We start from the raw sequence: 16,835 nt of genomic DNA, 5'->3' as shown, positions 1-16,835 counted from the left end.
GTGTGTGTGTGTGTGTGTGTGTGTGTGTGTGTGTGTGTTTAAACAGCGCCCATTTATTAGCTCACAGTTTTGTAGGTCAGAAGTCTGACATAGCATGGGATTCCCTGCTCAGGGCATCACAAGGCTGTAATCAAGATACTGACCACATAAAGTTTCCTTCTGAAGGCTCTGGGGAAAAACATCTTTCAACATCATTCTTAACCATTGGCAAAATTCAGTTCCTTTTTACCATTTCCATGCTCAGCTGCTCCGAGCTCCTAAATATCACCTGCATTCCCTGCTATGTAGTCCCCTCTCTCTTCAAGCCAGTGATGGTATGCCAGTCAGTTCTTTCTTATGCTTTGAATCTTTGACATCTTCTTCAGCCACTTGCCAAATAAAATGCTTTGTATGTATGTATTTATTCTTAAAATTATTAAGAAAATTTTTTGGTTGGCTCATTTTTACCTGGTATCCATGTTTCTCTGTCAATGGATTGAGAGCTGATTATCCTGATCCCAAGAGAGTCATAGTGGAGAACCTCTTCCTCTTCCTCTTTCTAATTCAGGTACCTCTAAGGATATGAAACAGCCATCTGGGCTGTGTTCCCAAATGGACCATAATTTCCTACTGTCATCACATATTAGAAAAACTGAAAACGTGTAGGCAGCAAAGAAATGAGTATGTAGATTCATAGAATGGTATCTCTTTATAGCAAATAGATTGAGCAAATGTGATTGAGCTTCTGTTTAGCAGTTTGGTCAGAGATCCTGTATCATTAAGATTTTGGACCTCAGGTGAGCTAGACTGTTGTTGATAATGGCTTCTTTGGCTCTTTTTTTTTCTTTTAACTTTTTGTTGAAGTAAATTTGCAGGAAAGTGTGTGTGGTTCTGATAAATTATTGCTGTTTTTACCTTTGCTGCTATTTGAAGAATCAGTTAAATTAATGTACTGCTATTACTTATGTATGAACCCTTGAATTTTCAAAAACAGCACAATATGGAACCAGCAGACAGTGAAGAAACAGAACATTAACTGCACCTCACTGGCCGTCTTTCTGCCTCTTTGTAGTCACTGTCCATCCCTTAAGGGTAACCTCTGTCTGGCTTCTCATAACCCAGATTAGTTTTGTCTGTTTTTTTGCTTTGTATAAATGAAATGAAAAAGTGTATCCTCTTTGTGTCTGGCTTCTTTCATTCAACCTTAAGGTTGTGAACTTAATCCATACTGTTGTGTATAAACAGTAGGTTGTTCATTCTCTTTGCTGTCTAGTATTCTGTCGGGTTCTTTGGCTCGTTTGAATATAGCATTGCCAGTGTTTTGCCATGATCTGTGTTTTATTATGTTTGGGGTATGTTCCTACTTTACCTCTATTTTTAAAGTGGGTCTAAAGATAAAGGATAGAAACTAGAATGGTAGGATATTCAGATACATTAAAATCCAAGCAGAATGTGTTAGAGCTGGTCAACCTGAAGGAACTTTTCAGTTCTAAATGGGGCCATGGTCTTGGTCTTCATAAGCTTTGATTTGAGGGTTTTTTGTTTTGTTTTGTTTTTTTTAACCCAGAATATTGACCTGATTGTGAATAGGCAAATCAGATCACATTTAGACAAAAATCTGGTTTTGGTCTCACACTATCACATTTATAGCCTGTTAAAATAAAACTAAATTTCTCCAGATTTGAGTCTCTCAGTTTGTCATTCTTAGTTCACATATTGTAGGAATCTGAGCTTGGCAGAGTAAATGACTAAAGAAGCTGTATGGAGTAGTCCCTCTGGAATTGAGGCTGTTGGAATCTTCTATTAGTATAAAAGAAAGGCACCATCTAGTTTTATCTTAATATGAGAGAACTTCAAACCATTACCCAGGAAAAAGTGCTTTTTCTTCTGAATACTTTTAAAAACATCCGAGTCCCTCAGGTAAAGTGAAGGGATGTCTCAGGACCCCAAGTAGAACACATCTTTAGTGTGAACTTGAGAGGATTTGTTAAGAACCTGAAAACTTGACTAGCAAGCTACTGCTAGTGAATATGAGCATATCTGATCCTTTTGTGACTAGAAAAAGGTTAATGAGCTCTTGCTAGGCTGTTGTTTGCACACACTCTCCACTAGATCTGTTGATTCAAGCATTCAGGCGTGAATCTTGGCTCAGGACTATGCAGCTGTACAGTGCTAAACAATGGATTTAGGAACGCCATCTGGTGGCTCTCTCTAGATACCCAGATTCAGGAGGAGAGGGACTCTTCAGATGCCAATTCAGCAGCCATTCTAATGACCCAATTGGGGGGAGGGGACATATAAAGAATGTGTTCTGCCATAGTTTCATCTCTGCAGATGAAAATAAATAAAAGCTATTTAGGATTTTTAGGATATTTTAGGATTTGAGGATATTTCTAGTCAAGGTGCCATTTTGGGGGAGACAGCAGTCATTAGAATTCTGTCTCTCTGTCCCTAAATTGCAAGATTTTTGTTAGAAAGGTAGTGCTTACAGATTGTGACCATTTGCTTTTGACTTGCATGCTTCACCCTAATTGAGTTATTAAATTTCATGAGATCTCATAGTGGTACACTATATACATTGCTTGAGACTTACAAAAATAGCATTGCATCCTATTTTTACCAGTCTAGATCAAATCCATGAGAATTCGCATCACAAATTTAATGCTTCAGCCAAGAATAGTACATTTCTTTCCACAAGTAACTTGGTAAGTTCCGAAAAGATCCCTCAAGGACTCTCCTCAATTAATTATGGAGTACATAGGGAATTGAAAATTAAAGTAAGTGTGAATGGAGGCCATGTAGATCTCATTTTGTCTTATGAGTGCTCATAATATCTACTATCTCATAGGGATTTTAAGGTGTATAATTTTCATAAAGCACTTTAAGTTCCTGAGGGAAAACTCTCTATAGTTTAAAATGTTACTAATTTGTACTATTCTATCCTGTTTATCCAGCTTACTTTCAGGCATATTAACTAATCATTATATCTGTTAGTTTGAACTCTTGTTTTTTAAGTTTACTTTACAGCAATGTGAGTAATATAACTTTAAAGTCCATGTATTTTTCCTTTTCTAAGAAATGTTTTTCTTCCTTTTCAGGAAACAAATATACTTTGGAGACTAGACCAAACCAAGAAGGCATTGATGTAAGGCAAGAACTACTGAAATTCCATTCTACTTATTATTCATCAAACTTGATGGCAATTTGTGTGTTAGGTCGAGGTAAGAATCCTTGAAATTTTTCATAGAATTGGATAATCTAAGTTTTCCATTTGTATATAAGAATATACTTTGAAAGGATATAAGATACGGCCTTTTATCTGCTGAGAGGCTTTAGAAAATGATCTCCTTGTTGGAGAATATGTGGAGAGGAATTTTGTTTTTAACTCTATATTCTAAGAAGAAGTACAGATGATTTAAAATGGAGACCTGAGGGAAATATAAATCACATATAAAAGCAAAGAAAGGTAGTATAAAGGAAAAGATGAACAGATTTGATCTTATAACAATTCAGAAAACTAGAAACGAGATTAAAAGCCAGATGGGAAAAAAAAGAGGCAGATGATGGTACACTGGGAAAACAATTTGAAATATATACAACAAAGGTTTGACTTTATATTTACGTAATTATTTTTTAATTTTATTTTTTAAAGTTATTTACTTATTAAAAATTTTTTTCTTAATGTTTATTTATTTTTGAGACAGAGACAGAGCATGAACAGGGGAGGGGCAGAGAGAGAGGGAGACACAGAATCTGAAACAGGCTCCACGCTCTGAGCCATGGGCATAGAGCCCAACGCGGGGCTCGAACCCACGAACTGTGAGATCGTGACCGAGCCGAAGTTGGACACTTAACCGACTGAGCCACCTGGGCGCCCCTAAAGTTTTTTTTTTTTTTAAGTTTTTATTTTAATTCAAGTTGGTTAATATATAGTATTATATTAATTTCAGGTGTACAATACAGTGACTTAACAGTTCCATATATCACATGGTGTTCATCACAACAAAAGTACACCCCTTAATCCCTATCACCTGTTTCACCCATTTCTCGCCCCCCCCCCCACCTCCCTAGCTCCATCAGTGTGGTCTCTATAGTTAAAAGTCTTTTTCTTGATTTGTGTCTGTCTCTCTCTACCTTTTTCTCCCCCCCTTTGCTTGTTTGTTTTATTTCTTAAATTCTACATGAGTGAAATCATACGGCATTTGTCTTTCTCTGACTGACTTATTTCACTTAGCATAATACTCTCTAGCTCAACCCATGTTGCAAATTGCAAGATTTCACTCTCTTTTATGGCTGAGTAATCCGTTGTAGATTTGTACTGTATCTTCTTTATCTGTTCATCTGTCGATGGACACTTGGGCTGCGTCCATATAAAGGTTTGACATTTTTTTTAAATTTTTTTATGTTTTTATTTATTTTTGAATGAGAGAGAGAAAGACAACATGAGTGGGGAGGGGCAGAGAGAGAGGGATATACAGAATCCAAAGCAGGTTTTAGGCTCTGAGCTGTCAGCACGGAGTCCAACGCAGACTCGAACTCACAAACCGCGAGATCATGACCTGAGCTAAAGTCGGACGCTTAACTGACTGAGTCACTCAGGCACCCCAAAGATTTGACTTTTTAAATGCAGATTAACTAGGGGTGCCTGGGTGGCTCATTCAGTTGAGCATCTGACTTTAGCTCAGGTTATGATCTCACAGTTTGTGAGTTTGAGCCCTGCGTAAAGCTCTGTGCTGACAGCTGAGCCTGGAGCCTGCCTTGAATTCTGTGTCTCCCTCTCTCTCTGACACTCCCCCATTCACACTCTGTCTCCCTCTCTCTCAAAAATAAATAAACATTAAAAAAATTTTAATGCAGATTAACTAAAGATAATAAAGTGTTTCTTTCTGTTAAATTACCATAATTTTGTTTTCAAGTAATACTCATTATGGAGGAGCAGTGCCCGTTTGTATTGGTGGTAGTGTATACAATTTATGCAGTTCCTCTAGACTTTCTGGAGGACAGTTTAACAAGATGCATCATCCTTAAAAAGTTTATTTTTACTTCTAGAAATGCAATCTGAGGAAATAACTAGAGTTGTCCAAAAAGGTGATGCACTAGAATGTTTCTGTCAGTATAGTGTTTATTAGCAAAAAGTTAGAAACAATCTGATTGTTCATTAATTGAAGATAGGTTAAATAATGATGTTATAGCTATGTAATAGGTCATCTTATAGAAAATAGCATCTCTTTTCCCACTTTCTCTTCTCCTACCTGCTTTATTTTTCTTTACAACATTTATTACCACCTGAAATACTATTCATTTTCATTGCCCACTGCACTAGAAGGTAATTTACTTGAGAATAGAAACTGTTTTGTTCACTCTTTGCCACCAGTGCCTGAGTTAGTGTTTGACACATCATATGCACATGGTAAATATGTATGTCCAGTAGAAAACGAAAACACTCTATAAAAACTATGTGCTGTATGATCCCATTTGGGGATTTATAAAAAATTATTTTTAATAGACATATGTGGTATATACATAAGACAAAATAGAAAAACATATACTAGAAATTTAATGTGATATCGCAGTTTAGAACTGACACTCTAGACTCTGACAACTTGGGTTTGAATTCCAGATATACCACCTACTTAGCCATGTGGCTGTGAGCTAACAAAGTTACTTCAGATCTCCGACCTTTAGTTTTTGCTTTTTTAAAATGGAGTTGTGCTACCTCATACCTGTTGTGAGGTTTAATCAAGATAATGCAGAAAAAGTGTTTAGCATAATGCTTGGCACAGCAAATGCTCCATAAATGGTAGCTATTTTTAGCTTCCCATAATCATGAGATTATGAGCGACTTTTGTTTTCTTCTTTTTGTATTTGTGGTAAGTTTTCTACTTTTGGCAAATGTGACTTTTTGTAGGTAGGAAATAAACAACCAAATACATTTTAAGTTGGTAACAAGAACCAAGCTATAAAATGGGTCCAAGAAGTAAAGCCAATTAAAAAAAAAAAGTATATCTTTAATTCTGTGTGCTTGCTAACGGTAACTAGGTCTAGAGTGTTAAATATCACTTGGTATTTAGAGCCTAGTCCTGGGAGTATTTTTGTCTATGTTGTATTGAGACAAAAAGCACTTGATTTCAGTAAGCACTTAATTGGACAAGTAATAATGACAACAGATGAATCAGGCGGGAAGCCTGCCTTCAGTGTTCTCTGTTTAGTGGAAGTGAGAGTGTCTAAGAGAAACAGACATTTCAGTTCCTCGATTGCACACACATCACTCTCCTAGAGTGACTGACTTGTGCTCAGTTCAGTGGACTTGATTAGGGGCCCTGGGAGAAGTGTCCTTGCAGTGTAAAAGGTTTGAGGAGGAAACAGGATCTCTCAGAGGATTAATAGAAAATCCGCTCCTTCTTCTAGGATGAGGGGAGAGAAAGAGTAACCATGTGGAAGGATCTCTGTCACAAAGGGACAAAAAAGTTTTTCTCTGTTCTCCCATGGGACCATCCCTCTAGTTGTGGCAGCACTAATTACCTGGAAACTTGGCAAATAGGTAACTATCAAGTACAAACACTGGGATTGCCAAGTCCCCATGATGTAAAGACAAAGGGACTCTGTTCCCTGTCTGGTAGCTCACTGCTTAGTGGAGAAGACAGACTGCAGTATTGTATGGCTGCTTTACCTTTATAAAGCTACATTGTGAACTTATGCTTTTAGGATAGAAATACTTCAAGGGCACACCTGGTAGGACCTTGTTGTAAAGGGCCTTGCTGTTCTCAGCACTTCAGGTTGATAAACCTTTGCTTACTGCCCACCTTGTTTCAAGTCCCATGTTCCATCTGTGGATAAAGAGATCTCTTACATCTCTTGCCCTAAATATATGCATTCCATTCCTGACTTCACATGTCAAGTAACAAGCAGCCACTGGTCTGCCTTTTATTTGGCTCTGGACATTTCGAGGTCCTGCATACGTGTCAAAAATTTTGAAGCAAAAATATGTACATTTTATAAATAAAGTGCAAATGCCCGCATTCATAAGTTTAAAAGAGAATTTTGTACTATAGAAAGGCAAATCTCAAATAGTGGTTAAGTGCTCTCTAAAGAGTTCATGGAAAAGTTCAAAATGGGTCATAGAATATCAAGGGAAATTTCTTACTTGATCCAAATGCTTCCTGACAGTAACAAGTGATGAATGTTTATACTATTTATAAATAACCTATTCTTGAGGAGACAGAATCAAGGTGAGTAGTTGGTTATCTTGTTTATAAAAAGATAACCTTTTTTCACGTTCTGATTTTTTTTTTTAATTTTTTTTAACATTTATTTATTTTTGAGACAGAGAGAGACAGAGCATGAACGGGGGAGGGTCAGAGAGAGGGAGACACAGAATCCGAAACAGGCTCCAGGCTCCGAGCTGTCAGCACAGAGCCCGACGCGGGGCTCGAACTCACAGATCGCGAGATCATGACCCGAGCCAAAGTCGGCCACCCAACCGACTGAGCCACCCAGGCGCCCCTGATTTTTTTTTTTTTTTTAAAGATTTTATCTTTATAGCCAACGTGGGGCTCAAACTCACAACCCTGAGATCAAGAGCCTCTTATTCAATGGACTGAGCCAGTCAGGTGCCCTTTAATTTTCTGAATAATAGAAATATGTGTACAGGGGAAAAATTTTATCCCACATGGGTATAAAATGGAAATCAGGGTTTTTTTTTCCCTCCCGTCCTGTGATGACAATATCCTCTCCTCAAAGATCTCACCTTAAGTCATTTCTTGTTATACTTTCAAAAGTGGAATTTTGTTAGTATACTTACATATATATATATATATGTATATATGCCTGTTACATATATATATATATATATATATATATATATATATATATATATGCCTGTTAAAAAAATAACTGAGGGCCACCTGGCTCACTCAGTTGGTAGAGCATGTGACTCTTGATCTCAGGGTTGTGAGCTTGAGCCCCATGTTGGGTAGAGAGATTACTTAAAGATAAAATCTTAAAAAAAAAAAATGAGATTGCCTGCAGTTTTCACTTAATAGAGCTTTGAGATATTTTCATATGAGTGCATAGACTTCTCTCTCTTATTAATGATCCCATAAAATTCTAATGTATAGACATGTCATAACATTCACATGCTCAGGGATGTTTAGGTCATTTCCAGTTTTCGTTATAAACAGTGCTGCAGTGAACATATTATACATACAGCTTTATAAGCCTTTCAGTCATGACTCTTTATAAAAGAATATAGGTAGCTGATAAAGAATAACTTAAGTAGCCATGGAATTCTACCGACAGTTAACAAGTCTTTGAGTGAATTTGGCACATTATGATACAGAATCATGTAATGTTAGACCTTGGAAGAGACTTGTGATCCTCTTACCCAGTGTTCTCATTTTACAGAACCTGAAATAGTTAACCAGTTTGTCCGAGTAGTTTGTTGACATGGTTGGTGAAGCTGGGGTCAGGATCCAAGTCCTCTAATCTCCCCACCCAGGGTTCTTTTCACCATTTTATACTCTTTCCCCACAAAATCACTTACATTTGACTGTTAACAATGGGCTTAGATTGTGTCTGTTTATGAAGTAAATGTTATAATCTTATCAGCTGATGGTTTAGTATGTGCCTTTTGGCAATTGTAGATCAAATAGTTTTCCAAATGTAACCAATTATTATCGTTTTTAATACTTGTTTTAAATTTATTGCAAGATAACATTTGTGAAGCAGTTTTTTTAAACTGTAAAGAGCTATTAGACATGTGTGAGCTATTATCCATATTACTTAGCTTTAGAAGTTATATAGGCTCTGGCAAGATTTAACAGAGTGCTTTAACTTTATCAGATGCAGTTTAAAAAAAAAATGTAGGTTTTCTTCTTAATAGTCCTAAAGATTTTTCAGGAGGTCTTAGGGTTTTGTTCTGTTTCTCCCCCCAGGTTCATTGAGATGTAATTGACATATAACATTGTGTAAGTTTAAAGTATTTTGTTGTAGTGATTTTATGTATGTATATATGATCTTAAGGTTTTAAATACTACCTGTCAAGTTATGATTAGTTGAAGTTCTATTTTCATTGTCTGTTTTCTTATAGAATCTTTAGATGACCTGACTAATCTGGTGGTAAAGTTATTTTCTGAAGTAGAGAACAAAAATGTCCCATTGCCAGAATTTCCTGAACACCCTTTCCAAGAAGAACATCTTAAAGTAAGTGAATGTATTTCTGATATATATATATGAATGTATCAGAATGTATTTGTGATATATATAGAGAATATATATATTCTGATATATATATATATACAGAGAGAGAGAGAATATATTTATTTTGATATATATATATATATATACACACACACACACATATATATATATATATATATATATATATATGTATATAGTTTTACTTTATGGACATAATATATGCCTAGTTTACCAAACAGTAGATGAATAATTTTGAAAGTTTTATTTATATAGTTTATTTAACATCTGTTTGGATAATCAAATCAATTTCACATTTACAGGGATATGAATCACCAAAAAGATACCAATATATATCTGATCTTTGCATGCTAAAAGTAATTTTGGTAGTTATAGCTTTGACAAACTATAGAAACTGTTATCCACGGTCAGAAGGCAAGCATATTGAGCTGCATGGTGTAGGGGACTGGACATGGGCTGCACACCAACTGTAATGAAATTCCACTTAGAAGGAACCTAGGCCAGGGGTGCCTGGGTGGCTCAGTCGTTAAGCATCCGACTCTTGGTTTTGGCTCAGGTCATGATCTCATGGTTTGTGAGTTCGAGCCCTACATCAAGCTCTTCACTGACAGCGCAGAGCCTATGTGGGAGTCTCTCTCTTCCCCTCTGTCTCTCCTCCTCTCTGTCTCTCTCTCAAAATAAATAAATAAATTTTAAAAATTAAAATTTATATTAAAAAAAGAAGAAGAAGGGGCCCAGGCCATTTATTTCTTTGTGGACAATACAGTTTACTCTGGCAATTGATTCTCCTTTGGATTTGGGATTCTTCCATGAAAATCTGTATTCTTCATAGTTTGTAAATATTTTATTCAGTGGGAGTTGTGTATAGCTAATCTTTTGTGGTCTTTTTTTTCTAGCAACTTTACAAAATAGTACCCATTAAGGATATTAGGAATCTTTATGTGACATTTCCCATACCTGACCTTCAGAAATACTACAAGTCAAATCCTGGCCATTATCTTGGTCATCTCATTGGGCATGAAGGTCCTGGAAGTCTGTTATCAGAACTTAAATCAAAGGGTAAGTCTTTGGCCACTGGTGTACTGCTCCACATCTTTTTACTATGGCTCTCATTTTCTCCTAAATATTTTTGTGTGAAAGAACGTTTTTGGATGAGACTGTTTTGGGTTTATGGGAGAGTGAGATGGTGGTTGTTAGTGTGCTTTTGTTTTTTTGCTTTTGTTTTTATTTTTTAACTTATTTTTAGTTTTGAGAGAGCGCACGTGTGTGCATGCACGCAAGTGGAGGTGGGGCAGAGAGAGAAGGAGAGCGGGAATCTTTTTTTTTTTTTTATAATTTTTAAATGTTTATTTTTGAGAGAGACAGAGACAGAATGCAAGTGGGTTGGGGCAGAGAGAGAGGGAGGCACAGAATCTGAAGCAGGCTCCAGGCTCCGAGCTGTCAGCACAGAGCCTGACGCGGGGCTCGAACTCACGAGCTGTGAGATCATGACCTGAGCCGAAGTCGGACGCTCAACCGACTGAGCCACCCAGCCGCCCCTAGGAGAGGGGGAATCTCAAGCAGATTCCGTGCCAGCGCAGAGTCCAATGCTGGGCTCAATCTCAGCACCGTGAGATCATCACCTGAGCCGAAATCAAGAGTCAGATGCTTAACCGACAGAGCCACCCAGGCACTCCTGGGGTTTCCCCCCCCCCCCAGCTGAATTTGTTTTACCCTTCAGTATTGAGCAGTGAAAGTTAGATATTTGAAAAGATATTGTGGTACATGTTTTAAAGAACAGAGAGGTTAAAAAGTAAAAGCTCAGTTTGGATATTCTTTACCATCTATGTGAAGTGACAGTACACATTATTTACTTGCCTGCTCTTATCCATCACACCAGAGGGTGTACTGAAATTTAGTCATTAGATGATTTCCAAGACCCCTCTCAACTCAGGCTCTGATTTTACATAACACTTAAGCACAATAGTCTACTCTTGCCTGGAGAACTGATTTGAAGAGTCCTGAGGAAAGCTCCCAACCCAAAAAATCCCTTGAGTCTTTACAGTGCCTGAAACGGGTTTTCTAAAGTTTTTCTGATCTTTTCTGTAAGTGGTCCATTCTGATATCTTGCAGACATATAGTATGGACTAAAAATAACATTCTTTGCCTTAAAAGAACCCACACATACAATCCTGTTTTGATTTCCTTTGAATGTTACAGGCTGGGTAAATACTCTTGTTGGTGGGCAAAAGGAAGGAGCCCGAGGTTTTATGTTTTTTATCATTAATGTGGACTTGACTGAGGAAGGATTATGTAAGTATTGACCTTTTTGATTTTGAATGAAAATTGACTTCTTATTATATATATATTTTTTAACTTCTATATGCTGTGGATCTGTTTTATGTTGTAAAGCCATGAAACCTTTAATTCGTGCAATTCATCCTTTGTATTTTTCATGTGCAACTTGGCCTTCATTTCATGGATGATTTTTCCTCCTTAACAACTGATCATTATGTTGCACTTGTGAAATGTGTACTTGGCTTTTCATTGGCTCATTAACTTCCCCAAAGTCCCTTCTGTCATATACCCTGGAGTCTGAAGGGCCATGTGTCTGGCACCCTAAAATCAGTCTCAGGGAAGTGAGGATTCCATTTCTACTTACCTGACTGTACCTTAGGAGTGAGCTCAGTACTTTGAAGCATTCAAGGACTGAATGATTTTTAAGTGTGCCCCTTTTTTTCAGTACATGTTGAAGATATAATTTTGCACATGTTTCAATACATTCAGAAGTTACGTGCAGAAGGACCTCAAGAATGGGTTTTCCAAGAGTGCAAGGTAATTTTGTTTCACCAAAATTTTTCTTAAGGAAAAACTTCAGAAAACATAGATATGTGAATTAAGTTTAAAGCCTAGTGAAACTTGTAAAGTTTTGGGGGGTTTTGTTGTTATTTAAACTCTAAAAAATCTGGCAGTGCGTAGTAGCTTTAGTTAACGCTTATACTACTCTGATTGGCTACCTGGGGCACAATTAAGGGCTAAGGCATCACATAACCTTTCTTTGCAGGAGAAAAGAAACTGCCTTTCTATCCCTCAGAAGAAAGCCAGCTGTTTCTTGAGCTTGTATCTGTCAGGGCTTACATTACTGTTTGCCTGAAGCTTCATGAGCCTCTGTTGTTTTCAGATCTGGTGACAAAAATCTCTAGCATACTTTCAAACAAATAGTGAATTGTGGGTGCCTGGATGGTTGGCTCAGTGATTTAAGCGTCCAACTTTCAATTTCAGCTCAGGTCATGATCCCAGGGTTACCAGATCAAGCCCCACATTGGGCTCCCTGCTGAGCATGGAGTCAGCTTGGGATTCTCTTTCTCTCCCCTCCCCCTTCCCTCCATCCCCCCTTCCCCTTCCCCCTCCCCCATCCCCCCTTCCCCTTCCCCCTTCCTGTCTCTCTCTCCCTCCCTCTCCCTCTCTCTACCTTCCATCCCCCTTCTCTCTTTCTCAAAATATATAAACTTAAAAAGGAAATAGTGAATTGTTTTATATATGATTATGTTCTTTTTTTTTTGTTTATTTTTGAGAGCGCACAAGCAGGGGAGGGGCAGAGAGAGGGGGACACACGATACAAAGTGGGCCACCCAGGTGACCCTGTGTAATTGTGTTCTTAAAAGTGATTTTATTGTTGTATGTATGGAAAGGCCTCGCTGTCTTTTATTTATTTTTAAAAATATGTACTTTATATTTAAGACCTATTGAGATTCTGAAATGTATTTTAGGATAAGAGAAATCCTTTTTACTTAGATAAAAGTTTAAAGGAATACTTGCTGCTTGGACAGTAACTTCTAACCTGGATGCATTTCTCTGAATGGATCAACAAAATCATCATCTGTGCAACTGTTGATCTTGCAAGGTTCTTCCATAGTTTTCCTAATTCTCTAATAGTTTAACAATTTAGGTTAAAGAAATCATAGTCTGTATTAGTTATTTTTAAATTACTTTTTTATTTTTTACTTATTTAAAAAAATTTTTTTTAAGTTTATTTTGAAAGAAAGAAAGCGCATGTGCAAGCGGGAGGAGGGGCAGAGAGAGAGGAGAGAGAATTCCAAGCAGGCTCCAAGTGCTGTCAGCCTAAAGCCTGATGTGGGGCTTGAACCCACAAACCATGAGATCATAACCTGAGATGAAATCACGAGCCGGACACTTAACCAACTGAGCCACCCAGGTGCCCCCCCTCCTTTTTTTAATGTTGGTTTATTTTTGAGAGAGAGAGTGCATGTGTGCACACCAGTGGGGGAGGGCAGAGCGGGAGGTAGGACAGGATCCTAAGCAGTCTTTGTGCTGACAGCAGTGAGCCCAATGCAGAGCTTGAACCCACAAACTGTGAGAGCATGACCTGAGCTGCGGTTGGACGCTCAACTGTTGAGCCACCCAGACACCTCTATATTGCTTATTTTCATTCATATTCTATACATTTCTAAATCAAGCATAGCCAATTTTTCAGAAACTATGATAAAGTTAAATATGGAGTAGAAAGTCTATAGTGCAAACTAAACACTAAAGAATTTTTTTTTTTTTAAGAAAGTATTTCTAAATAATGGGTGACTTATGTGTAATTGGGTTAATTTTTCTTTTTAGGACTTGAATGCTGTTGCATTCCGGTTTAAAGATAAAGAGAGGCCACGGGGCTATACCTCTAAGATTGCAGGAATATTGCATGTAAGTTTGTTATTTTACATATACATTGGTATGTAGAGTATTTTTGTGATCCTGCATATATTATCTTCAGTACTACGTGAATGATAAAAATTGAAGCTGCAGGATAAAACTTTAGACTTTGTAGCAACCAGGCAAACTTTGATGTCAAAACATGCTTAAAATCATGATTTTCATCATCCTAAAAATTATCTATAGTATTTTTCATTGCATAGGCATTCTGCTTATTGGATTTAAATATTTTTCAGTTCTACAGTGTGTCAGTTGCTAATTATGTGAAAGTTGTATAGATCATCTGCTTTTCTCCATTTCCATTGCTACCACCTAGTCTGAGCTACCGTCATGTCTTGGCCTTGACTGTATCATGGTCTCTTACCTAGGATCCCTATCTCTGTTTTCCCGCTTGTCCCCTGCTACAGTTTATTTTTCCAGTCCCAATAATCTTTTGAAAACCAAAATCAGATTGCTTCACCTCTCTGTGTCAAGTCCTTCAGTAGTTTCCCATCAGAATTGGAATAAAATCTAAAATGTCACCTTGGCCTACAAGGTGATTTGGCCCCAGCCTGTCTCTCCGACCATATTCTGTATCACTCCCCAACCCACCTTTCCCCATTCACAATCCTCTCTGGCTGTACTGGCTGCCTGCCTTCCTGCCTAATCTTCAAGCATTCAGTTTATTATTCCCTTTTGGGGTCTTGTGTATTTGCCATTTTCTCTACCTGGAACACTCTTGTCTCTTGTCTTTGCAGGGCTGGGTTCTTATCATTTGGGTAGGTGTCTCTTCCTCACAGAGACCTTCCCTGACCTCCCAGTCATGGCTCTGCCCCTTTCTTATTCATAGTCCCTATCACTATAATGATAGTATTCGTTTATTGTCTTTCTCCCTCCCAATCCGAATATAAGCTCCTTGTCTAAAATAGGTGAAGGAGATTAAGAGTGCATTTATCTTGATGAGCACTGAGAAATATACAGAATTGTTGAATCATTACATTGTCCACCTGAAACTAATAGAACACTGTATGTTAACCATACTGGAATTAAAAAACAAAACTTTAGGGGCGCCTGGGTGGCTCGGTCAGTTAAGCGGCTGACTTTGGCTCAGGTCATGATCTCGCGATCTGTGAGTTCGAGCCCCGTGTCGGGCTCTGTGCTGACTGCTCAGAGCCTGGAGCCTGTTTCAGATTCTGTGTCTCCCTCTCTCTCTGCCCCTCCCCTGTTCATGCTCTGTCTCTCTCTGTCTCAAAAATAAATAAACGTTAAAAAAAAAAATTAAAACAAAACTTTAAAACTCTGATCACTCCCTCTCCTGACTTACATGTTAATTGTTGTTTTGTATTTTAGTTCAAACTTGAGTCTTAATCCCCAGATGAATTATTATTGTTATTATTGAACTTATTATTGTATGCAAAAAAAATATATATATATAAACTCCTTAGGGAACAGGGACATCATCTGTCTTACCTGGCACAGAGTAGATGTTTGTTAAATACTTGTTGAATGAATGAAACAGGCTGTCTCAGTATATTGGAAGTTGCTCTTACTAAAAAAAGCATCTTCTACATTATTTTTCTTCACAAGCCGAAAGTATAAGCCATTTCCCCCCCACAAAAACTTTCTAAATGTTTTTCTGATTTCATTCATAGAAATTTGAGAGGAAATTCTGTTTATAGAAATGTACTTTATATTAAGAATCTTATAGATGTCAGCATTTCACTGTCAAATTTTCTTTATTAACAAGTATTCAATTTTTAGCCAGAAATACTACATTTCTCCCTGGAAAAAAAATGTGATTTTGCTCTCTATAATGTAAATCTATTTGGGGATTAACTACAAAATCATCCTACAACAGGAAACTGCTTCAGGTGTGGTAAGAGAAAAATGTTTCTAGTGGAGTAAAATTTAATTAGAGGAGGATGTGAGGGGTATAAAATAGTGGATTTAATGTGTTAGAGATTTGTTTGCTTTAATAAATTAGACTCTATAGTTGCCTTGCACATTTAACTTATCTGTTTGTTTTCCTTTTAATAAGTATTATCCCCTAGAAGAAGTGCTTACAGCTGAATATTTACTGGAAGAATTTAGACCTGACTTAATAGAGATGGTTCTTGATAAGCTCAGACCAGAAAATGTCCGGTGAGTCACTGTACATATTTTACTGTTGCATACTAAGTTTTCAATAATGATTAGAACCTGAAAATTTGGAATTGTGAATAAAATGATTTTAAACTTTTTATGAAGCATGATTAGAGTAGAAAGAATAGTATAATGAAGGGGCGCTTGAGTGGCTCAGTCAGTTGGGCATCCGACTTCGGCTCAGGTCATAATCTAATGGTTCATGATTTCAAGTCTTGCTTTGAGCTCTGTGCTGACAGCTCAGAGCCTGGAGCCTGCTTTGGATTCTGTGTTTCCCTCCCTCCCTCTCTCCCTCTTCCTCCCCTGCTCACACACTATCTCTCTGTCTCTCAAAAATGAGTAAATGTTAAAAAAAAAAAAAAAAAAGAATAGTACATTGAAGCAATACTAAACTTGAGCGAGTCACTACGAGTCACTACATGACCAACGAGACAGAATGCAAGTCAGGGAGAGGCAGAGAGAGAAGGAGACACAGAATCTGAAGCAGGCTCCAGGCTCCAAGCTGCCAGCACAGAACCTGACACAGGGCTCAAAGCCACGAACCACGAGATCATGACCTGAGCCAAAGTCAGATGTTCAACCAACTGAGCCGCCCAGGCGCCCCAACGTGAAGACCTTTAAAAAAAAAAATGTAGTCATAATGTCGTTATCATGAATGAAATATAATAATAGATCATCTTGGGGCGCCTGGGTGGCGCAGTCGGTTAAGCGTCCGACTTCAGCCAGGTCACGATCTCGCGGTCCGTGAGTTCGAGCCCCGCGTCAGGCTCTGGGCTGATGGCTCGGAGCCTGGAGCCTGTTTCCGATTCTGTGTCTCCCTC

At 37.8% G+C, this 16,835-nt stretch overlaps 1 protein-coding gene across 3 annotated transcripts in view; it reads left to right on the top strand.

Annotated features, from left to right (window-relative positions):
* IDE (insulin degrading enzyme) overlaps positions 1-16,835 on the top strand; it is a 114,983-nt gene that overhangs the window by 59,276 nt on the left and 38,872 nt on the right. For all 3 annotated transcript variants that reach the window (XM_049646384.1, XM_049646383.1, XM_049646385.1), the window contains exons 5-11: positions 3,078-3,200; positions 9,068-9,180; positions 10,092-10,254; positions 11,395-11,487; positions 11,918-12,009; positions 13,804-13,884; positions 15,911-16,014. In XM_049646384.1, the coding sequence (XP_049502341.1) occupies positions 3,078-3,200; positions 9,068-9,180; positions 10,092-10,254; positions 11,395-11,487; positions 11,918-12,009; positions 13,804-13,884; positions 15,911-16,014 (769 nt within the window). The remainder of the gene's footprint in view (positions 1-3,077; positions 3,201-9,067; positions 9,181-10,091; positions 10,255-11,394; positions 11,488-11,917; positions 12,010-13,803; positions 13,885-15,910; positions 16,015-16,835) is intronic.

The sequence above is a fragment of the Panthera uncia genome, chromosome D2, assembly GCF_023721935.1.
Source record: "Panthera uncia isolate 11264 chromosome D2, Puncia_PCG_1.0, whole genome shotgun sequence".
Taxonomy (NCBI): domain Eukaryota; kingdom Metazoa; phylum Chordata; class Mammalia; order Carnivora; family Felidae; genus Panthera; species Panthera uncia.
Note: the sequence above shows the minus strand (reverse complement) of the source record. Positions and strands in the feature narration are given on the sequence as shown.